Genomic DNA, 24,940 nt, shown 5'->3' with positions numbered 1-24,940 from the left:
TTGTTTATGAAGAATAGTAACATTAGAAGGCATTCTCCTCTCTGCATATATATCAGGTACCATCTTAATCATTGGGTTGGAGGGGAAGTAAAATTCCTGCCCTCCAAAATTTCATTTTTTAGTAGAGCACTGAACAGTCAAGGGACTATTTCTGTGAACCGCACTATGGCAGCACAACAGTAGGACTTTTGACTTAGATGTTGGTGTGGTTCTTGGACTTGGGTGGCTGTTCAAGGAAGATCTTCCAGGGGAGGGGTGCCTGGGTGGCTCAGTCTTAAGCATCTTACTCTTGATCTCCACTCAGGTCATGATCTCACGGTTCAAGCCCCACATTGGTCTCTGTGCTGACAATGTGGAACCTGCTTGGGATTCTCTCTTTCTCTCCCTTTCTCTGCTCCCTCACTCATGCCTGTGCAGGCTTTCATGTGCGTGCATGCTCTCTCTCAAAATAAATAAATAAACTTAAAAAAAAAAAAAAAAAGGATTTTCCAGGGGAAATATCTGAACTGAATTTTGAATTTCAGTTTAGACATCTGAACTGAAGTTTGAAAGGTTAAACATGAATTAGCCAAACCAAAGAAAGAGCTATCTAGGGAAATCTAGGTAGAGACAAAGGCATGGAGGCATGCAAAGCACAGTACTTGTTGGGAACTGTAGGTCCTTCAGCCTGGTGTAGAGATTGAGGTAGTACAGGCAACAGAATGAAGCTAGAGACGTCTGATCATGAAGGGTCTTGTCAGCTGTCAAGAGTTTTTTCCTCTGGACTTCTTATAAATACAGCCTTTGTTTAGGTAGGATGGGAATCTTTGAGTCATCTTTGACTATTGAGACTCCCTCCCATCCTTAAACTCCCTTATAATTAGGCACCAAATCCTGTCAATTTTGGGAACTTGGATTGAAATGGAATCATGACAAGCTAGATGTAGACTGTGTTCCTTACTGTAACTTAAGTCTTTTTAATTTCTAGGTCTTTGCCTTGGCTCACAGACCCTTAGTAAATGTTCAAATGAGTGGGTTATAGGAAGGGAGTTCTAAAGAGAAAATGTTTAGTATTTTTACACGTGATGATGTATAATTTTTCTATTCTTCATTTCATTATAGAATATTTAAAAGTGTTTTTTTTGTTTTTGTTTTTGTTTTTTAAATTTATTTTTGAGAAAGAGAGCATGAGCGGGGGACGGCAGAGAGAGGGACACAGGATCCAAAGCAGGCTTCAGGCTCTGAGCCATCAGCACAGAGCCCAATGCATGGCTCAAACTCCCAAACCATGAGATCATGACCTGAGCCAAAGTCGGACACTCAACCAACTGAGCTACCCAGGCGCCCCTATTATAGAAAATTTAATAGTCTTAAGAGGCCTCGTTGAAAAGTCAACTCTTCAATAATTAAAAATCTCCAAAATGGAATCAGACCGATTAGTAAGATCTGCTTGGTCAGTGTACTGGTGGGTGACTGAAGCAGCATCATGGTAGGAAAGAGGTACCAGAAAGCTTCTGGCGATTTGATTTTGATGAATATACCCCAGATCACATAGTGTATGTCTTTTTTTTTTTTTCCTAGCTGAGAACAGTCATGTGACTGTCCAGTAGAGATTAATTTTTTAGTTAGAGGAAATTTGTGAACATGTACATTTATTGCTTTTTACTTGTCATAATAATGTGAGAATGCGCTTTCTTGAACTTACGGACACATACAGCGTTTATTTTGTGTTTACTATAAAAGGAAGACTATGCAGAGATGGTTAGCATTTGCAACAATTAGGCATTGTTTCAGTGAAATAATTGTGCCATTTTGAAAGCAAATTATGTATCGGAGGCATATCTTTGAAGCAGCTTTATGATTATCAGCAACACAGGTGCTGTAACTATTATTTTAGTGGAATTGAATCTTTTGTTATATGGGTCACATAACCAGGAACTGAACTTTTACACTTGTAACTGTGCAAGACTCTTACTAAGACATAATGTAATACAAACAGAAGATAGGTGTCTCAAAGTGTTTTTGTATATGGGCTTAAGAGCAAAGGTATTTATCACATAGAACTAGAATGATAGCATTATAATACAGTCCAATTTATGCATATGTTTAATATTTTAAAGCCTTTCCTTTGTTTCCTTCCTTCTTTTCTTAAAGTATAAATTAGCTGAGCCTATTTCCTTCTCCCATCAAAGAAAAAAAGGAGATACAAAGGTGTTTCTTCTGTCACCTCTCACTTCCCATTACCTAATTTTTAAAGTTTTTTTTTTCCTTTTTTTAACTCACATTTAAATCTATATGCTGTAGCTTGAAATGAAAAAGATTTTTGCATATGTGGCTTCAATGAACGTTCCTATAGCTTGGTTAATATGGTTTTATTGTGACAAAATCTCCCTAAGATGTGTGTTATATAGAGCTGATTAAAATGGAATTTTCCCTGTAACTTTATCTTAGCTGTCTTATATCCTTTTGAGTATAGGTGGTATAATGATAAATAAGTATTTGTTTCTTATACTTATTTAATCTTAAAACCAAGATGAACATTTTTAAAATGGGTAGATATACATTTGTCTTATTTTCTTTTTTCCTGTAGAGATCATTACAGTTGTAACAAATAATACAGGTTTTGTACACTTTGCCCAGTCTCCCTCAGTAATAACATTTTGTAGAACCATAGTACAATATTACAACCAGGATATTGACATTGTACAATCTATTCTTATTAATTCAGATTTTTCCAGTTTTACTTGAACTCATTTGTATATGTGTATAATTCTATACTGTTTAATCTCTGTATGTTTGTATATCTATCACTACAGTAAAGCTGAATAGCTCCTTATCACAAGGGTCCCTCTTGTTGCCCTTTTATAACACCTGCTTTTCTTCTGCCAGTTCATTGTTCCTCCCCATCTCTGACTCCTGGCAGCCAGTAATCTCTCCTCCATTTCTAAATGTTTTTTCATTTCAAAAGTGTTATATAAATGAAATCATATAGTATGTAACCATGTGAGATTGACTGTTTTCACTCAGTATAATTCCCTGGAGATTCCTCCAAGTTTGTATGAATTAGTCGCTTACTCCTTTTTATTACTTGTTTTTTTCAAGTTAGAGAATTTCCACATAGTTTAGTACTTAGTTTCTACTTTGTTTCCTTCCTAATCTATTTTAAAAATACATATATTTGTCTTAAATCTAGGTGACAAAACACGACCACCATCCTCAAGCCCCTCTAGTATTATCCGGCGCACTTCCTCTCTGGATACACTTGCTGCTCCATACCTTGCAGGGCACTGGCCTCGTGATAGTCATGGGCAGGCTGCTCCTTGCATGAGGGACAAGGCTACACAGGTAGGTTTATTAAAATTCTTTTTTTTGGGAGGTGGGGAAGGGCGCCTGGGTGGCTCAGTCGGTTAAGTGTCTGACTTCAGCTCGGTCTGTGAGTTCGAGCCCCACATCAGGCTCTGTGCTGACAGCTCAGATCCTGGAGCCTGCTTCAGGTTTTGTGTCTCCCTCTCTCTCTGCCCTTGCCCCACTCGCTCTCTCTCTCTCGCTCTCTCTCTCTCTCTCTCTCTCTCAAAAATAAACATTAAAAAAAAATTTTTATGGGGCACCTGGGTGGCTCAGTTGGTTGGGCAACCAACTTTGGCTCAGGTTATGATTTCACGGTTTGTGAGTTGGAGCCCTATGTCAGGCTTTGTGCTGACAGCTCAGAGCCTGGAGCCTGCGTCGGATTCTGTGTCTCCCTTTCTCTCTGACCCTCCCCTGCTCACACTCTGTCTCTCTGTCTCTGTCTCTGTCTCTCTCTCTCAAAAATAAACATTAAAAAAAGGGTTTTTTTTAATGTAAAAAAAATTTTTTTTTGAGAGAGTACACATGAGCTAGTGCAAGCAGGGGAGGGGGCAAAGGGAGAGGGGAGAGAGAGAATCATAAGCAGGCAGGCTCCACACTCAGAGTCTGATGCTTAACTGACAGAGCCACCCACGTGCCCCCATTTTGACCATTTTTAAGTATATAACTTAGTAGCATCAATTACATTCACACTCTTGTGCAACTATTGCCATTATCTGTTTCAAAACTTTTCATCACCCAAACAAAAACTCAGTAAGTCCTCATTCTTTTTCCAGCCCCTGTAACCACTATTCAACTTTCTGTTTCTGTGAATTTGCCTGTTCTAGGTATTTCATATAACTGGAAGCATATGATATTTGTACTTCTTTATCTGACTCATTTTGCTTAACATAATGTTTTCAAGGTTTATCCATGTTGTACCATTTGTTTTCATGGCTGAATAATATTCTATTGGATGGATAAACATGTTTATCCATTTCTGGTTTTGGACATTGGGGTTGTTTACAAATTTTGGCAATTGTGAACAGTGCTGAAACAAACATTGGTGTGTAGATATCTGTTTGAATCTCTGCTCTCAATTCCTTTTGGCACGTATGTAGGAGTGAAATTGCTGGGTCATATATTTAGCTTTTAGAGGAACAGTCTGGCAGTTCCTCTAAAATATATGGCTCAGCAGCTGCACCAGTTTACATTCCCTCCAGCAGTGTATAAGGACTCCAGTTTCTCCATATCCTCACCAAAACTTAACTATTTTTCTGTTTTTTCTTCAGTATAGCTATCCTGGTAGATATGAAATTATATCTTGTGAGTTTTATTTATATTTTCCTAATGACTGATGATGTTGAGCATCTTTTCATATGCTTATTGTATATCTTCTTTGGAGTTCAGGAAATTTTTAACATCTCTGTGCTTTTGTTTCCTCTTTGTAAAATGGGAGCAGGACACCTGGGTGGTTCAGTCAGTTAAGTACCCCACTCTTGGTTTTGGCTCAAGTCATGATCTCACGGTCATGGGATCAAGCTCTGCATTGGGCTGAGCCTGGAGCCTGCTTGGGATTCTCTTTCCCTCTCTCTCTCTCTGCCCCTACCCTGCTTGCACACGCACACACACTGTCTCTCTCAAAATAATTAAATAAACATTAAAAAATAAATAAAATGGGGAAAAGAATACTACCTGTCTTTTAAGGTTATTATGAGGATTAAACAAGGATTAAACAAGGAAATATATATAAAACACTTAGAACAGTGGCTGGCACATAGTAAGCATTTAATGAAAATGCTTGCCATTGAAATTACTACCTTTGGTTATTGTCACAACAAGAATGGCATGTAGATTTCATATCCTGTGTAGTTTGTTAACTGCCATTAGCTTCCCTGGAGGATTATGTTGAAAAAGATTCAGGCTAAAGATTATTGGGACTGATTAGCAGTTTTTGCCCATGTTGAGAGACTTGGGGCTCTTTTATCACCCCTGGTCCAGACAGTGCTAGAGCAGACAATATGATGGAAGTAATTTATCTTATAGTGTAGATGGGTGCTTGCAGGAAGTTCCTGTTAGACTTTTGATAAAACTTTTCATGTTATGACTCTGAGCCCTGGTTCTTCATTTAAAAAAATATGTATGACTCCAAGGTCTCTCTCAGTATTTCAGGGATGAGTGGGAATGAGAAGCGGAGGTTCTGAAAAATACAGAGAAAGGCAGCATCAAAACAGTTTAGGAAGGGCTGCCCGGGTGGCTCAGTCGGTTAAGCGTCCGACTTCAGCTCAGGTCACGATCTCACGGTTTGTGGGTTTGAGCCCTGTGTCATACTCTGTGCTGACAGCTCGAAGCCTGCTTTGGATTCTGTGTCTCCCTCTCTCTCTCTGACCCTTGCCCACTCATGCTCTTTCTCTTTCTCAAATATAAATAATAAACATTAAAAACAAAAAGTTTAGTAGGAGTGTGGCAGCAAGTTTTTAAAGATGTTAATCTCCTCTCCTGCCATACCTCCACCCCATCATTGCTTTGGTCATGAGAATGAGTGCCTGATTAAGATTTTATTGTACATGATTATTTGTTATCCTAATTACTTGACACAAAGATAGCAAAAATGTGGCATCATTTCTTTTTTTCTGTGTCTCTGGCAGACATTGCTTATTCCCTGTGAACTCAAATTGCCCGAGAGTCTCTCTAGTGCAGTGCCTTAGCTTGCCGTTGCCAGTGGAGCAGGGCTGGTCGATGAGACCATCTGCAAGACTCATCTACCATTTCTGCTTCAGAGTTTGGTACACTACTAAATACTACATTGCCACCAACCTCTACCTCCTGGCCCCCCTCCTCCCATGTTCTTTTAATGATTCTTTTAAAAACACCATTTACCAGCTTGCCCTCCAAACTTAGACCAATTTGTATTTCTAGCATTATCTATGTTGTAATTCCATTAATTTAATTTAATTCACCTAATTTGCAAGGGGTGCCTTTTGAATTTTCTGACTATACCAGTTTGTGGGAATGAAATGAAGCCTGTGTGTATGGCTGGATTCTTTGACATTCTTTTGACTCAAAAGGTAATCTCTTCCCAACTTTCCTAACCACCTACGCTTCTTCACAGGGGACATGTGAATGTGTGAATTTGTGACTCATGTGATTGGTGTCTGGTTTACTTTATTACATAAACCAGTCATCTTTTCCTTTTAAAAATCTTAAGTTATTTTCTCTCAGAACTCCTACATTTCAGAGGCTATTTTTCCCCCTTCAGGGGTTTATTTTGATTAAGAGCTTGTTTTCTTTTTCAATTTTTGCACTGGCGTGAAATTGTAGTCCAAATTCAGAAACTATAAGATGGCCTGTTATTAAAACCTAATAAAATTATATACTTTGTAAATTAGAGACTTCAATAATGTAGAATTACTGAAGGTAGCCATTTATAAGTCTAGTGTTAGAAATGAAAGTACTAAAGAGGTAGATTAGCTTTTTTAAAAAAAATACTTTTTGAGTAACTTGCTCTTTTGTATAAAACCTTGGTCCATTGGTTAAAATTGGATTGTAATATTAAGAGAGAAGAAAAGTGTTAAAAATCTTTTTTTTTTTTTTTAAGACCTAATATAATAACCTCTGTATAAGCTCTGTAGTTGCTTCCCAGTAGCTTTGACTTTCTTGGTTAAGCCTAGGATTCTGAAGTAATCTAAATTTCCATGGGGTGCCTGGGTGGCATTGGTTAAGTGTCTGACTTCGGCTCAGGTCATGATCTCACAGTTGTGAGTTTGAGCTCTGTGACAGGATCTGTGCTGACAACTTAGAGCCTGGAGCCTGCTTCAGATTCTGTGTCTCCCTCTCTGCCCCTTCCCTGCTCGTGCTCTGTCTCTTTCTGTCTCTCTCTCTCTCTCTCTCTCTCTCAAAAAATAAATAAACATTAATTTTTTTTTTTAATTTCCAGATGCTTCACCACTTGACTGGTGTTCCTGTTTTTTGTTTTTTGTTTTTTGTTTTTTTTTCACATGTTAGATCAGATTTCTCTAGGCCAGTGACTCTATACATTGTTTTTTAAATAGGCTGGGCTGTAACAAAGTAGGATTACATCATGGAATCCTTTAAAACAAACACAGTTTCTTGACTGTGTAATTGATATTTTTCTTTTTACCTGTTAAAAATAATTTAGAAAATACACTCCAGCTCTCAGTAATGGACTTGCAGTGCCCTGTGTACTCTGTTCACCGATGCTTCCCAGGGTTTCTATTTTGTATGGAATGCTTTCCCACCATTTGCTTAGATAACTTATACTCTGAAGCCTCCCCCAGTTTCATAAAATCTTGCCTACCTGCTTCCCTGTCCTTCTAGTTCTGGTTTAGATGCCTTTCTTAGAGGGAACTTCTATCATCACATGTGGCTATTTATTGTAACATAATTGGATATTTATCCTTTCTCTCCTAGAAAAAACTTCTTGAAAATAAGAACTGTGTTTCCTCTCTAACCTCAGTACCTAGTCCAGTGTCTGACATGTTAGTAGTAGATGCTTAATAGTTTTGTGGTATACAGTGCAAGGCTGAACAAAAATTGAAATGTACTTAATTAAAACTCAATTTTACTTTTTATTAATATCTAGAGTGTCTTAAAGGCACAGCTTCTTAGTGGAACAAAGAGAACAATTATCTTTTGAGTTAGGAGTTTAAGTAAAATCAGTGATTTTTGCTAAGTAATTTTTCTTGTTTGACCATCTTACAACTGAAATTAGCAAAGCTGTTGCTCTTCATGTTTACTTTTATTTGTCTTAATACTCTTGTTCTCATTTTAATTTGTTCTTAACAAGTCTATAGGAAGCTTTTATATTCTTTTGTTTTTCCTTGAGTTAAATCTCACACTTATTATATTTAGACTTCCCTAATTAAAAAAAAAAGTTGTATTTTGAAAGTCTCATTTATAGAAAAGTTGCAAGAATAGTAGATTGAACACCAGTAGATTCCTCACTTATATTCACCAAATATAAACATTTATATATGAACATTTTAATATATGTTTTTATTTTTTGTGTGTATTTAATTGCTGTTATTATTGTTACTATTTGCTAATTGTTAGTAAGTTGAAGACATTCTGATTCTTCAAATAGTTCAACATGTATATATGAACAAGGACTTACAAAAATTACCAAAGTACTTACCAAATTCAGGAGATTTAACATTGATTGATACCATGCTATTATTTAATATGTTGTACCTAGTCAAATTTTTTAAGTTTTCTCATTGTTCTCTGTAGTAATTTCTCATGTAAGCCAGGATCTAGTCAAGAAACACACTTGGCATTTAGATGTTATGCTTATTTGGTATTCTTTATTCTGAAACCATTCCTTAGCTTTTCTTGGTCTTTCATGACATAGATATATTTTTTAAGAGTGCAACCAGTATATTTGTTGAATATTCTCAACATAAGTCTCTGTTTCTTCACAATTAAATTCAACTTACTACATTTTTTGGCAGGAATACTGTATATATGTGATGTATATATATCCTTCAACCTTGTTTTTTATTTAAGGACATCACTCTATCCATATAGAAAGATTCCCCCTTAAGTAGGGAAAGATCCCATAAAGGCTTTATATGAAAGGCCCACAGCTAATATCATCCTCATTAGGGAAAAACTGAGAGGCTTTCCCCTATGGTCAGGAATAAGATAAGAATGTCTGCTCTCACCATTACTACTTATCATAGTACTGGAAATCTTAGCATCAGCAATCAGACATCAGAGAGAAACAAAAGGCATCTAAATAGGAAAGGGAGAAGTCAGACTTCTATCTGCAGACAACATGAGACTCTATGTAGAAAACCTGAAAGGCTCCACCAAAAATTTCTAGGACTAATACATGAATTGAGCAAAGTTGCAGGATATAAAATCTATGTACAGAAATCTGTTGCATTTCTGTACACCAATAATGAAGTAGGAGAAAAAGAAATCAAGGAGTCAATCCCATTTGTAATTGCACCAAAAACAATAAGATATCTAGGAATAAATCTAACCAAACATGTAAAACTCTGAAAACTATAGAACACTTATGAAATAAATTAAAGAGGACACAAAGAAATGGAAGAGCACTCTATGCTCTGGGATAGGAAGAACAAACATTGTGAAAATGTCTATACTACCCAAAGCAATCTACACATTTAATGCAGTCCCTATCAAAATACCACTAGAATTTTTCACAGAGGATTTTCACAAAAGTCCCCTAATGGCCAAAGCAGTCCTGAAAAGGAAAACAAAACTGGAGGTGGCGCAATTCTAGATTTCAAGCTATATTACAGAGCTCTGGTCATTAAGACAGCATGGTACTGGCACAAAAACACACATAGATCAGTGGAACAGAATAGAGAACCTAGAAATGGACCCACAACCATATGATCAACTAATCTTCAACAAAGCAGGAAAAAATATCTGGTGGAAAAAAGACCGTCTATTCAACAAATGGTGTTGGGAAAACTAGACAGCAACATGCAGAAGAATGAAACTGGATCAATTTCTTATACATACTCCAAAATAAATTCACAATGGATGAAAGACCTAATTGTGAGACAGGAAACCATCAAAATCCTTGAGGAGAACACAGGCAGCAACCTCTTTGGCCATAGCAACTTCTTACTAGACATGTCTCCGGAGGCAAGGGAAATGAAAGCAAAAATGAACTATTGGGACCTCATAAAGATAAGCTTCTGCACAGCAAGGAAGTAATCAACAAAACTAAAATGCAGCCTACAGAATGGGAAGTGATATTTGCAAATGGCATATGTGATAAAGGGTTAGTATCCAAAATCTATAAAGAACTAATAAAACTCAACACCCAAAAAACAAATAATCCAGTGAGGAAATGGGCAGAAGACATGAATAGACACTTTTCCAAAGAAGACATCCAGATGGCCAACAGACATATGAAAAGATGGTCAACATCAGTCATCATCAGCAAAATACAAGTCAAAACCACAATGAGATACCACTTCACACCAGTCAGAATGGCTAACACTAACACAAGAAACAACAGGTGTTGGCAAGGATGTGGAGCAAGGGGAACCTTTTTGTTGGTAGAAATGCAGCCACTCTGGAAAACAGTATGGAGTTTCCTCAAAAAGTTAAAAATAGAACTACTCTACGATCCAGCAATTGTACTACTAGGTATCTATCCAGAGGATACAAAAATACATATTTGAAGGGGTACATGCATCTTGATGTTTATAGCAATACTATCAACAATAGTCAAACCATGAAGAGAGCCCAAATGTCCATTGACTGATGAATGGATAAAGATGTGATGCATATTATATATATACATATATATACATATATATGCACACATACAGTGTAATGTTACTCAGCCATCAAAAAGAATGAAATCTTGCCATTTGCAGTGACGTGGATGGAGCTAGAATGTATTATACTAGGCAAAATAAGGCAGGGAAAGACAAATACCATATGATTTCACTCATGTGTGATTTAAGAAACAAAACGGATGTATGGAAAGGGGTAAAAAAAAAAAACGAGAAAAAAAAAAAGAATGACGGAAACAAACCATAAAAGACTCTTAATGATAGAGAACAAACAGGCTTGTTGGAGGGAAGTGGGTAGAGGGTTGGCTAAATGGGTGATGGGTATTAAGGAGGGCACTTATTATGTATGATTAAGCACTGGGTATTGTGTGTAAGTGATGAATCACGGAATTCAGTTCCTGAAATCAATATTGCACTGTATGTTAAACTAATTAGAATTTAAGTAAAAAATTTTAAACATTAAAAAATAAAAATACATTTCTCAAAAAATTCCCCCTTTAAAAGTCACCCCCCACACCTTATACAGAGAGAAGTATTGTTTTGAACAGGCTGTACATTCATTCTTATAGTAGAAAAATCAAGAAGTACGTAAGTATAATACAGTGAAGGAAGGATCTTCTTTCCATGAGGAAGCCACTGATGTTTCTTTTGTTACAATGTATATTCTTGTAGAGATACTTTATATATATGTATGTTCTTTATACTGGTCCTCTATAAAAGTAGTTGCTATACATACTATACTCAGCCTTGAGTTTTTCACTTAATATCTCATAGAGATTATTGTGAACTTCCTTATTCATTTTTAATGGCTGAATAAGTATTTTGTTGTAAAGATATACCATAATTTATTTAACAGATCCTCTATTTACATTGTTCTAATATTGTAAAAACAGTGCTACAGGGAATAATATGCTGTATCATTTTGTGCATAAAGATAAACATTTTGTACATCTGCATGATAAATAACCAAAAGAAGGGTGAGATAAAGGGTATGTGCATTTGTAACTTTGACAGCAATTGCTGAGTCTCCTTCCATAAAGGCTGTACTAATTTACACTTCTACCAGCAGTGTAGGAGAGTATGAAATAAAATCACCCAGTTTGTGGTTTTAATTTGCTTTTCTCTTATTATGGGTGAGACTGAGCATATTTTTTTAAATTTTTTTATTTTTTTTAATTTACATCCAAGTTAGTTAGCATATAGTGCAACAGTGATTTCAGGAGTAGATTCCTTAATGCCCCTTACCCATTTAGCCCATTCCCCCTCCCAAAACCCCTCCGGTATCTCTGTTCTCCATATTTAAGAGTCTCTTATGTTATTGTCCCCCTCCTTGTTTTTATATTATTTTTGCTTCCCTTCCCTTATGTTCATCTGTTTTGTCTCTTAAGTCCTCATATGAGTGAAGTCATACGATATTTGTCTTTCTCTGACTAATTTTGCTTAGCATAATACCCTCTAGTTCCATCCACGTAGTTGCAATAGCAAGATTTCATTCTTTTTGATTGCCGAGTAATACTCCATTGTATGTATGTATGTGTGTATATATATGTACATATACGTATACATATATACACACACACGTGTGTGTGTGTGTGTGTGTGTGTGTGTATATATATATATATATATATATATATATATATATCACATCTTCTTTATCCGTTCATCTACTGATGGATTTTTGGGTTCTTTCCATACTTTGGCTATTGTTGATAGTGCTGCTATAAACATGGGGGTGCGTGTGTCCCTTCGAAACAAAATACCTGTATCCCTTGGATAAATGCCTAGTAGTGCAGTTGCTGGGTCGTAGGGTAGTTCTATTTTTAATTTTTTAAGGAACCTCCATACTGTTTTCCAGAGTGGCTGCACCATTTGCATTGCCACCAGCAGTGCAAAAGAGATCCTCTTTCTCCGCATCCTCACCAACATCTGTTGTTGCCTGAGTTGTTAATGTTAGCCATTCTGACAGGTGTAAGGTGGTATCTCATTGTGGTTTTGATTTGTATTTCCCTGATGAGGAGTGATGTTGAGCATGTTTTCCTGTGTCAATTGGCCATCTAGATATCTTCTTTAGAGAGTGTCTATTCATGTCTTTTGCCTATTTCTTCTGTGGATTATTTAGTTTTTAGGTGTTGAATTTGATAAGTTCTTTATAGATTTTGGATACTCACCCTTTATCTGATATGTTGTTTGCAAATATCTTCTCCCATTCTGTCCATTGCCTTTTAGTTTTGCTGATTGTTTCCTTTGCTGTGTAGAAGCTTTTTATTTTGATGAGGTCCCAATAGTTCATTTTTGCTTTGGTTTCCCTTGCCTCTGGAGATGTGTTGATTAAGAAGTTGCTGTGGCCAAGATGAAAGAGGTTTTTGCCTGCTTTCTCCTCGAGGATTTTGATGGCTTCCTGTCTTACATTTAGGTCTTTCATCCATTTTGAGTTTATTTTTGTGTATGGTGTAAGAAAGTGGTCCAGGTTCATTCTTCTGCATGTCGCTGTCCAGTTTTCCCAGCGCCATTTGCTGAAGAGACTGTCTTTATTCCATTGGATATTCTTTCCTGCTTTGTCAGAGATTGGTTGCCCATATGTTTGTGGGTCTGTTTCTGGGTTCTCTATTCTGTTCCAGTGATCTGAGTGTCTGTTCTTGTGCCAGTACCATACTGTCTTGATGATTACAGCTTTGTAGTATAGCTTGAAGTCCGGGACTGTGATGCCTCCTGCTTTGGTTTTCTTTTTCAAGATTGCTTTGGCTATTCAGGGTCTTTTCTGGTTCCATACAAATTTTAGGATTATTTCTTCTAGCTCTGTGAAGAATGCTGGTGTTATTTTGATAGGGATTGCATTGAATATGTAGATTGCTTTGGGTAGTATCGACATTTTTACAATATTTGTTCTTCCTATCCAGGAGCATGGAATCTTTTTCCATTTTTTTGTGTCTTCTTCAATTTCTTTCATAAGCTTTCTATAGTTTTCAGTGTATAGAGTTTTCACCTCTTTGGTTAGATTTATTCCTAGGTATTTTATGGCTTTTGGTGCAATTGTAAATGGGATCGATTCCTTGATTTCTCTTTCTGTTGCTTCATTGTTGGTGTATAGGAATGCAACCGATTTCTGTGCATTGAGTTTATATCCTGCCACTTTGCTGAATTCATGGATCAGTTCTAGCAGTTTTTTGGTGGAATATTTTGGGTTTTCCATATAGAGTGTCATGTCATCTGTGAAGAGTGAAAGTTTGACCTCCTCCTGGCCAGTGTGGATGCCTTTTATTTCTTTGTGTTGTCTGATTGCAGAGGCTAAGACTTCCAATACTATGTTGAATAACAGTGGCGAGAGTGGCCATCCCTGTCTTGTTCCTGACCTTAGGGGGAAAGCTCTCAGTTTTTCCTCACTGAGGATGATATTAGCATTGGGTCGTTCATACATGGCTTTTATGATCTCGAGGTATGCTCCTTCTATCCCTCCTTTCTTGAGGGTTTTTATCAAGAAAGGATGCTGTATTTTGTCAAATGCTTTCTCTGCATCTATTGGGAGGATCATATGGTTCTTGTCCTTTCTTTTATTGATGTGATGAATCACATTGATTGTTTGGCAGATATTGAAGCAACCCTGCATCCCAGGTATAAAATCCCACTTGGTCGTGGTGAATAATTTTTTTTAATATATTGTTGGATCCGGTTGGGTAATATGTTGTTGAGGATTTTTGCATCCATGTTCATCAGGGAAATTGGTCTGTAGTTCTCCTTTTTAGTGGGGTCTCTGTCTGCTTTTGGAATCAAGGTAATGCTGGCTTCATAGAAAGAGTTTGGAAGTTTTCCTTCCATTTCTATTTTCAGAACACCTTCAAGAGAGTAGGTGTTAACTCTTCCTTAAATGGTTGGTAGAATTCCCCTGGAAAGCCATCTGGCTCTGGATTCTTGTTTTTTGGGAGATTTTGATTACTAATTCAATTTTTTTTTTTTTTTTTTTTTTTTTTTTACTGGTTATGGGTCTGTTCAAATTTCCTATTTCTTTCTGTTTCAGTTTGGTAGGAATGTTTCTGGAATTTGTCTATTTCTTCCAGATTGCCCATTTTATTGGCATATAATTGCTCATAGTATTCTCTTATTATTGTTTTTATTTCTGCTGTGTTGGTTGTGATCTCTCCTCTTTCATTCTTGATTTTATTTATTTGGGTCCTTTCCTTTTTATTTTTGATCAAACTGGCTAATGTTTATCAATTTGGTTGATTCTTTCAAAGAACCAGCTTCTGGTTTCATTGATCTGTTTTTTTGGTTTCAATAGCATTAATTTCCGCTCTAATCCTTATTATCCTGTCTTCTGCTGGTTTTGTGTTTTATTTGCTGTTTTTTTTCCAGCTCTTTAAGGTGTAAGGTTAGGTTGTGTATCTGAGACCTTTCTTCCTTCTTTAGGAAGGCCTGGATTGCTATATACTTCCCTCTTATGACTGCCTTTCCTGTGTCTCAGATGTTTTTGGTTGTGGTATTATCATTTTGTCTGGCTTCCATGACCTTTTTATTTCCTCTTTAGCTTCTTGGTTAGCCCATTCATTCTTTAGTAGGATGTTCCTCAGTCTCCAAGTATTTGTTATCTTTTCAAATTTTTTCTTGTGGTTGATTTCAGTTTTACAGTATTGTGGTCTGAAAATATGCACGGTATGATCTTGATCTTTTTGTACTTGTTGAGGGCTAATTTGTGTCCCAGTATGTGATCTATTCTGGAGAACATTCCATGTACACTGGAGAAGAATTTATATTCTGCTGCTTTAGGATGAAATGTTCCAAATATATCTGTTGAGTCCACTTGGTCCAGTGTGTCATTCAAAGTCATTCCTTGTTGTTCTGTTTAGATGAAGAGATTGTGCATATTTTTATGTACTGAGAACTCATTTGTATTTTTTTTTCTGATTTTTAAATTCTGGATTTTGTATAACCACTAAGGATTTAACATTTTTGAGGCTACACTTTGCAGATTTTTAAATGTTTTTAAGTTTATTTATTTATTTATTTTGAAAGAGAGTGAGCAGGGGAGGGACAGAGAGGCAGGGGCGGAGAGCCCAATGTGGTACTAAATCATGACCTGAGTTGAAACCAAGAGTCGTTGCTTAACCAACTGAGCTACCCAGGTGCCCCTGTTTGCAGATATTTATTTTATTTTAAAGGTTTTTAAAAAAATTTTTAAAGTTTATTGAGAGATAGAGCATGAGTGGGGCAGGAACAGAACAGAGAGAGAGAGACTCAGAATCCGAAGCAGGCTCCAGACTCTGAGCTGTCAGCACAGAGCCTGACATGAGCCTTGAAATCACAAACCGCGAGATCATGACCTGAGCGGATGTTGGATGCTTAACCAGCTGAGCCAGCCAGGCGCCCCAATTTTGCAGATATTTAAAGCAAGACTAGACATAGAGGTTAAGATTATGAACTCCAGAGTCTTAGCTTATATCTTAGCTTTGCCACTTCTTAGCTGTGAGACATTAGGCTATTTACCAAGCTTCCTTGTCTGCAGAACTTGTAGAACTTTTGTATGTATTAAATCAGATGATACTATGAAGACCTTTCACTATGCTTTCATAAAGCAAAGTGCCTAGCGTATAATAAGATCACAGGAATGTTAGCTATTATTAGTATGCATTTGTTCAATAAATGCTATATTTACCATTATGTAAAAATAATTAAGTTTTTGTTAATAATAGAAATGAAGGAAATAAACTAAAATATGATAATTAAAGCAACTGGTGCTAGAGGAATTTTGGGTCATTGTGTTATTTTAAATATTTCTAGTACTTAATTTTTCTATAATGGGAATGCATTGTACAATAGAAAAATATATACTTTTTTAAGAAATGAAATTATTTTTCAGGTTTATTGAGATATAATTGACATACACAATACTGTATAAGTTTTTGTACAGTATAATGACTTGAAATTCTTATATTATGAAATGATTACCAAGTAAGTTTAGTTAATATCCATTACCTCATATAATTCAAATTTTTTTTCCTTGCGCTGAGAACTTTTAAAAGGATCTACTCTTTTAGCAATTTTCAAATATACCACACAGCAGTATTAACTATAGCCATCATGTTATATATTACCTCCACAGTACTTAATCTTATAGCTGGAAGTTTGTACCTTTATACCACCTTCATCCAGTTCCCCTTCAGGTGCCTCCCCCAACTCCTACTGTCTCTGATAACCGTAAATCTCATCTCTTTTTCTCTGAGTGTGTGGTTTAGATTTCACATGTGAGGTCATTCAGTATTTGTCTTTCTTCACCTGACTTAATTGATTGTGCATAATGTCCTGAAGATCCATCCATTTTGTTGCAGATGTGGTGTACATTATCGTTAAATGGTTAATATACCCCTTCCTTCTTTTTCCCATTATAGACAGAGAGTGCATGGGCCGAAGAATATGCTGAAAAGAAGAAAGGGTCTCACAAGCGTTCAGCATCATGGGGCAGTACAGATCAACTTAAAGAGGTCAGGAAAATGGTCCCAAGGAAGTGGGTGTGGAAGTTTGATTTCTTCCCTGGGTAGTTCCTTGAAGTTGTGGGCAACAAGGATTTGTCTGTTTGCATTGTTTTGTTTTGTGTGGGTGTTTGTTTGTTTGTTTTTGGTTTTGTTTACTTGAGAAATAACAAAACAGTTCTTACATTGATTGGATAGAGATTTGAATGGGGGAAATATACACATTACTTACAGATTATCTGTTTTTCTTTGTCTTTTTTCTTATTAAATGAGAGTCCATACCTGTTAATCTAAGTGTCAGATTTATAAAATTATAGTGATACAACAAATTCACATTTATTATTTCTGTATTTAATGGTAGTGTTTCTGAAATTGATTAATCCAGTAAACCAAATTGGTTATGGTCCTATGCTGATTACCATTTTCTGTGCCTACACTTACGACATTTGCACTTTACATACAACAGAAATATTCAGTCAGGGAATAATATGGGATATTGATTGAAATTATGTTTGTTATTTAAAGATTGTATCTGTTATACATTTCATGGCTTGAATTGATTTTTAAATACTGTTTGATTTTTGGAGCTGTTGAAGGTTAGGCGTTTAAAGAAATCTAAATCTAAATAAAATATGGCTCATTGTTAGGACAATGAGAATAATTTTCATTAAAATTCTTTGTGAAAGCTATAATGTAATTCATTTATTCTAAGTGCTGAAAGCTTCATTGGTTTAGTATTTGGGAAGCTTGAAGGCTCTGAACAGTGTTGGAATGTAATTTTGTTTCTCTCTAAAAGAGAGATACACATAAGTGCACACTTGTGTATGTGGATGTGTGTATATATATAAATTTTGTGTAGTCAGATTTTGTGATAGGGTTTTAAAGGTCAAAAGATCTATTAAGGCTGAATTGTACTGGTTCTTACTAAGCAAGGATATATTTTGTGTATCTTGGAAAACTCTGATACTCTTATTTTTCCCCTTTTCAGATTGCAAAATTACGCCAACAATTGCAGAGAAGTAAACACAGCAGTCGACATCATCGAGATAAAGAAAGACAGTCTCCATTCCATGGCAACCATGCAGCTATTAACCAGTGTCAGGTAGGAGCCCAAATACCACACAATCTAAATAAGGGATTTGTTGTTTTCCTGGTGATATGTTATTTTATAGGTAACTGATTAGGATAAAAATGTCCAAAAGCATATTTGAAACCGTGATTAAATACTGAATTAGCTTCCATAAAAAATTCAAGATACTAAGTTGACAAAATGATATTTTCCTTTAGTGATCTGTGATTTGACTTTTAGGAGACCTAGCTACTTACATATTTTGATTTACCATAATTTTGTCTTTATCAATTCAGTATATTGAGGCCAAATAATAGAGAGGTAAGCATTGGCTATAGAACCAGACCCTGGATGAGTAGTCTGTTCTGAGTTTCAGTTTCTTCATCTAAAGATTGAAGATAACGATGATACATCTCATAAAGTCTTTCAGTAGGGGAAAACCTTTAATTGCTTTGATTCCTTTATAGAACTCTATGAACTGCTTTCGGTGGCTCACCCAGGAAACATTTCTCTTAAACTGAATTAAAATTGGATTGGGTCCCTTGGCAAAAAGAGCAAGAAAAAGTTTGCCAACCCTTTTTATAGGTTGATAGCTTCTGATGACTGCCAAGTATATGTGGATTTTTTCAAGAGAAAGTATAAGTAGAGGGGCGCCTGGGTGGCTCAGTAGGTTGAGCGTCCGACTTCGGCTCAGGTCATGATCTTGTAGTTTGTGAGTTCGAGCCCTGTGTTGGGCTCTGTGCTGACAGTTCAGAGCCTGGAGCCTGCTTCGGATTCTGTGTCTCCCTCTCTCTGCCCCTTTCCCTTGCTCTGTCTCTGTCTCTCAAAGATGAATAAACGTTAAAAAAAATTTAGAAAGTATAAATAGAGGTATATATTTTTTCAAATTAATTTTGCCCTTAAATGTTAATACATGGGTCAAATTTAATTTCACAAATTTATAGTTTGGTTGTAGTTTCTAATTGCTCTTTTCCATGTATAAGGTATTTTAATTATAAAATATGAATATAAACTAATACATTTAAAAACGTAACCAAACTGGATTTATGTCTGGAGAAATAGAAAATGTAAAATTGACAAAATAAGAAATGAAAAATTTGAATAGACTGATAACTGTCAAAGTTGGAATACTAATTAAAAACCACACTCCTTCACTCTCAAAAGTGAAGCTTCATAGGTGAATTTATAGGTGGCTTTACAGGTGAATTTGCCAACCTTTTACTCCCTCTGATTTATCCATTAATAATTTGTAATGTATTTCTAAGAGATAAAGCCACTTTTTATTTCCAGTCATATTTTTATTCCTAAGTAGAATAAGGATTAAGGTTGAAATTTATTGAATTAAGTGATAGATTTTAGGAGTTTATCAGTTTTTGAAGTGATTTAAAAAAATTATTTATTTTGACAGAGAGAGAAAGAGAGTGCATGTGGAGAAGAGGGAGAGTGAGAATCCCAAGCAGGTTCCATGCTGTTAGCGAAGAGCCCGACGTAGGACTCGATCCCACAAACTGTGAGATCATGACGTGAACTAAAATCAAAAGTTAGATTCTTAGCTGACTGAGTCACCAGGTGCCTGTGAAGTGACTTTTTTAAAGTTGCATTAAAATCAGCAATTAAGGTAGTAAATTATCCAGAATTTTCTTTTTTTCCCCCCTTGTAAGTTGAATTTGCTTAATATTATTGGAGCTTGCACAAAGTTCATGTTTAACTTGAAAACCTCTCTTTTCAGAGAAGATAAGGACTAGAAAATAGGGTAACTTGAAAAATAAATTTATGTAATTTGAGTTTTGTACACTTGGCACACCAAACATCTTGACAACTTGACTTTTTTTGTTGTTGTTGTTAATAGCCAACCAGAGATCAAACACATGCATCATGATAACTACAACAGTGGTATTCGTGTTTAATTGAAACTTTCATACTATTAGCATGAAAATACTAAGTTAGGGGTATGGCTTAGTTTTAGTAGGTTCTCTCTCTAGTGGAGAAAAGTACCACTTAGAGATTGTGTACTTTTGAGGTCGTTGTTCTGTCTGCACAATATCTATCCTATGGCTCATACTGTAGTACTCATTAGGGGATACAATGATAAATGAAATATTGGGGCTTGCACCCCACCAAGTCTCAGATAGATATAAGTAAACAATTATTATACAGTGTGATGAATGTATTGATAGTGTTCGGCAGAGTTTTACACTGTTATAGAAGGGGTATTTATCCTTGGGTTGGTTCTGGAGCCATCTATAAAGGCCTCTCAGAGAATGTGGTATCTAGGTGGATACCTGAAAGCTGATTTAGTCATTCTTCTAGAGGTGGAAGAAATCGTGGCTCCAGGTAGGAGTAATAGTAAGAGGTTAGGCTAGAGAGTTAAATAGCAGCCAGATTTGAAAGTCTTCATGTCTCAGTTGTTAAGAAGTTTGGACTTTGTCCTAGAGGCACCCCAGAACTATTTTTTTTAACACGGGGGATTGGTTTTAGAGTGGTCATTATGAGTTTAGAGTAGAGAATGAATTTGGAAGAGGACAAGATTAGAGGCAGGAAAACCATTTAAGAATAGGGTTTGTAATCCAGGTAAGAAATGACAGTGGTCTAAAATAAGATAGGAGCTATGGAGTTGGAGAAAATGGCCAAACCTGAATGATATTTACAAAGTAATAATAATTGAAGTCTATTAAGTGCTTACTATATGGCAAACACTTTATTTAGCTTTTGTGTGTATTACTAGCACTTAATCCTCATCTTTGAGGTAAGGCTTATTGCTATTGAGGCCCAGAGAATTTAGTTTTTTTGTCCTAGGTCATATGAATCTAGGTTAGAGCTAGTATTCTAACCCCCAGGCAATTTGACTTCAGAGTCTGAATTTTTTAAACTATGTTAGCTGATGATTGAATGAGATGGTAACAATGGAGAGATAGGAGTAAAAGGGTAATGCCAATTCTAGCCTTTAAAACATGACTTTTAAAAATATATCCTTCAAGGAGCGGTGGCTCAGTGGGTTAAGCGCCTGACTTCAGCTCAGGTCATGATCTCACAGTTCATGAATTCAAGCCCTGAGTCAGGCTGTATGCTGACAGTTTGGAACCTGGAGCCTATGTCTCGGTCTCTCTCCGCCCCTTCCCTGTTCGTGCTCTGTCTCTCTCTCTCTCTCTCTCTCTCTCTCTCTCTCTCTCTCTCTAAAACAAACATTAAAAAAAATATATATATCCATTAACCTCACACCCATGTACAAAAGTGATTTAAAATGGATCAAAGGCCTAAATGGAAGAGTTAAAACTAAAAGCTCTTAGATGAGAACATAGGCATAAATGTAGGGTTAGATTAGGCAATGGTTTGTTAGATATGACACCAAAAGCACAAGCAACAAAAGAAAAAAAGTAGGTAAATTGGATTTTATAAAAATTAAAAACTTTTGTGCTTTAAAGGACACCACCAAAAAAGTGAAAATACAACCAACAAAATAGAAGGTACTTACAAGTCACATTATTTGATAAAGCACTTGCATCTGGAATCTATAAAGAACTCTTGTGGCTCAGTAATAAAAAGATAACCCAATGGGAAAGGATCAGGGCGCCTGGGTGGCTCAGTCCGTTAAGCATCTGACTTCAGCTCAGGTCATGATCTTGTGGTTCGTGGGTTCAAGCCCCATGTCAGGCTCTGTACTCACAGCTTGGAGCCTGGAGCCTGCTTCAGATTCTGTGTCTCCCCCTCTCTCTCTCTGCTCCTCCCTTGCTCACACTGTGTCTCTCTCTCAAAAATAAAGATTAAAAAAAAATTATTTTTTAATGGGCAAAGGATCTTAATAGAGAGTTCTCCAAAGGAGATATACAAATAGCCACTATGCACGTGAACAAGATGCTAACCATCATTCCCGACCATAGGGAAATGCAGTAAAAAATTCCAATGAGGTACTACTTTATACTCATAAGGATGGCTGAAAAAGAAAAGGTAGCTAAGTGTTAGGATGTGGACACATTAGAACGCTTGCCTATCTTTTGCTGATAGGAATGTAAAGTGCAGCCACTTTGGAAAATAGTCTGGCAGTTTCTCAAAAGGCTAAACATTAGGGTTGCCATATGACTCTGCTCTTTCTCTCCAAAGTATGTATCTGAGAGAATTGAAAACATATGTTCACATAAAAACTTGTACACAAATACATGTTCATAGCAACATGGTTCACAAAATTTGGAAACAACCCAGATGTTCATCAGCCAATGAATGGATAAATAACATGTAGTATATCCATACAATGGAATATTATTCAGTCATGAAAAGGGAGTACTGATATGTGCCACAGTATGGAGGAACCTTGAAAACATTATGCTAAGTGAAAGAAGCCAAATACAAAAAGACACATATTATATGATTCCACTAAAATGTCCAGAATAGGCAGACCTGTAGAGACAGATTATAGATTGGTGGTTGCCAATTGCTGGCAGAGTTGGGGGGAAATAGAGTGAATTCTAATAAGGGACGGTTTTGTTTGTTTTTTTTTTAATTAGTGTGCTTCTAAAATTTATTGTAATGGTTGTACAACTCTGTTCAGTAATCATTAAAACAAAAGTTGTACACTTTAATTGGGTGAGTGGTAGGTATTGTGAATTTCAATAAGCTCTTATAAAAAATATCTACTAACATTAAAAACAGATATATAAAATACAAATTTAATTGTCTGGAAATAACAGATTAGATGGTAAAAACCAAAAAGTAAACCAGGAGGTCATCTAACAGTATAGAATATAAGTACAGGTGCTCTGAGGTCAGACTCTAGGTTAGATATGATTCTGCCACTTGTTAACTGTATGAGGTTCATCAGGTTCTTTGTATTATAATATTACCTATTGTGTTGTTCTAAAGTTTAAATGGGATAGAATATTATAAAACACTTAATGCAATTCTTGGCACTTGATAATTGCTCAGTAAATCTTAGGTCATTTGAGGTAGGATCTAATATAAAAGAAGTAAACCAGTTGGGTTTTTTACCAGGCTTTTCTGCCAATTTAATATCAAACTTATTTTTAAAGCTTTTATGTTATCTTTTTAAATTTTGGGCTATATTTTATTTTCATTATTATTATTATTATTTTATTTATTTTTTTTTTTTAAAGTAATCTCTGTACCCAACATGGGGCTCCAACTCACAACCCCAGGGTCAAGAGTCACATACTCTACTAACTGAGCCAGCCAGGTGGCCCAAGTTTTTATCATTAAAAGTATTTGTATATGGGGTGCCTTGGTGCTTAAGCATCCAACTCTTGATTTGGCCCAAGTCATGATCTCAGGGTCATGAGGCTGAGCCCTGCATCAGGCTCTGTGCTGAAAGTTTGGAGCCTGCTTGGGATTCTCTCTCTCCCCATCTCTGCCCCTCCCCCCCCAACACATACACATGCATTCTGTCTCTCAAAAGAAACCTTTTTTTAAAAAAGCTTCCCAGAAGCAGATTATTTTAAAAAAGTATTTATATGCTTATCACAGAAATTTTAGAAATGAAAAAATATCAAATAGAAAAATATTTTAGGGACACCTGGGTAACTCAGTTGGTTAAGCATCCGACTCTTGATTTAGGCTCAGGTCATGATCTAACGATTTGTGAGATTGAGCCCTGTGTTGGGCTCCGTGCTGACAGCATGGAGCTTGCTTGGGATTCTCTCTCTCCCTCTCTCTTTCCCTTTCTCTCTCAAAGTAAATAAATAAATATTTTTTTAAAGAAAAATTATATCTTAAAAGTGTTATTAAAATAAATTAAATAGAAAAAAAGCATCGAGTCTCATTCTGAAGATAATTTTCTTTTTTCCTTTGTGTTCCTTTTTGAGATCATACCATATCTTATTTTTTATATTGTTTTTTTTTCCTATTTAACATGGAAAAATATTTATGTTATTACAACTGCTTCAGGAACATTTTTAATATTTCCAATTCTATAGAGCATTTCTCAAATATTTGCCATTTAGTTGGGTCCAGTGTGTGCTTAAAGCTTTTTCTGCATTTTTCCTTTTCTGGCGATAGATTTTCCATTATTTGGTTAGGAAATCTGAATATTGTAGGGGAGGGATCTTTGAACTTTCTCTTTTTTTGGGGTTGTGGGGGGGGAGGGTGCAAGTGGAGGAGGTACAAAGGAAGAGAGAATCTTCAGGCTCCACACTCAGCGTGGAGTCCAACACAGGGCTTGATCTCAGGACTTCATGTGAGATCATGACCTGAGCCGAAATCAGGACTTGGATGCTTAACCAACTGAATCATCCAGGGGTCCCTCTTTGATTTTTCTCTTGATAGACTTTCCAAGTTATTAAAATGTTTTCTTTGTATTTCATGATATGTAGATTACTTCTAGGGAAATTCCTTTAGTATTCCTTAACAATCAGGGGAACAGTATTGCTCTTCTGATAGTAGTATAGTCTACAACCACTAGTTAACAAAAGGTCTTTTCCTTGGGCTTACAATGGATTTATTATAGTTAGAAAAGAATTCTCACATACTTTTTTGAGTGGTTCTTTGGGGGGTGATTATTTGTTATGAAGAATAAATTCTGGCAAGTTTCTTAGAATCTTTCACATGTCCCTGGTTTCCAAAATTGACAAAGCCTTTAGATGCTTATAATGTCATATTTTTAAGGAGTATTTCAAGAAATACTCCCATTACAAAATATACCCAACACATTTCAGAACTGTTTAGGGATTAGAATTAAATGTTAGTAACAGGAGAATGGGAGATGCCAGCATCTTCACAGCCACATAAACTACTTTAGAGGTGAGAATTAAAAAATCATGCAGGTGTTTTCTGTTTGTTTTAGCCTCAAGCAAGAAAGCCAT

At 36.1% G+C, this 24,940-nt stretch overlaps 1 protein-coding gene across 1 annotated transcript in view; it reads left to right on the top strand.

Annotated features, from left to right (window-relative positions):
• Window positions 1–24,940, top strand: part of FAM117B (family with sequence similarity 117 member B) — a 95,080-nt gene that overhangs the window by 51,801 nt on the left and 18,339 nt on the right. The window contains exons 2-4 of the mRNA XM_060622985.3: window positions 3,173–3,324; window positions 16,985–17,077; window positions 18,054–18,167. Coding sequence (XP_060478968.1) covers window positions 3,173–3,324; window positions 16,985–17,077; window positions 18,054–18,167 — 359 coding nt within the window. The remainder of the gene's footprint in view (window positions 1–3,172; window positions 3,325–16,984; window positions 17,078–18,053; window positions 18,168–24,940) is intronic.

Source organism: Panthera onca, chromosome C1, assembly GCF_046562875.1.
Source record: "Panthera onca isolate mPanOnc1 chromosome C1, mPanOnc1 haplotype 2, whole genome shotgun sequence".
Lineage (NCBI taxonomy): Eukaryota > Metazoa > Chordata > Mammalia > Carnivora > Felidae > Panthera > Panthera onca.
Note: the sequence above shows the minus strand (reverse complement) of the source record. Positions and strands in the feature narration are given on the sequence as shown.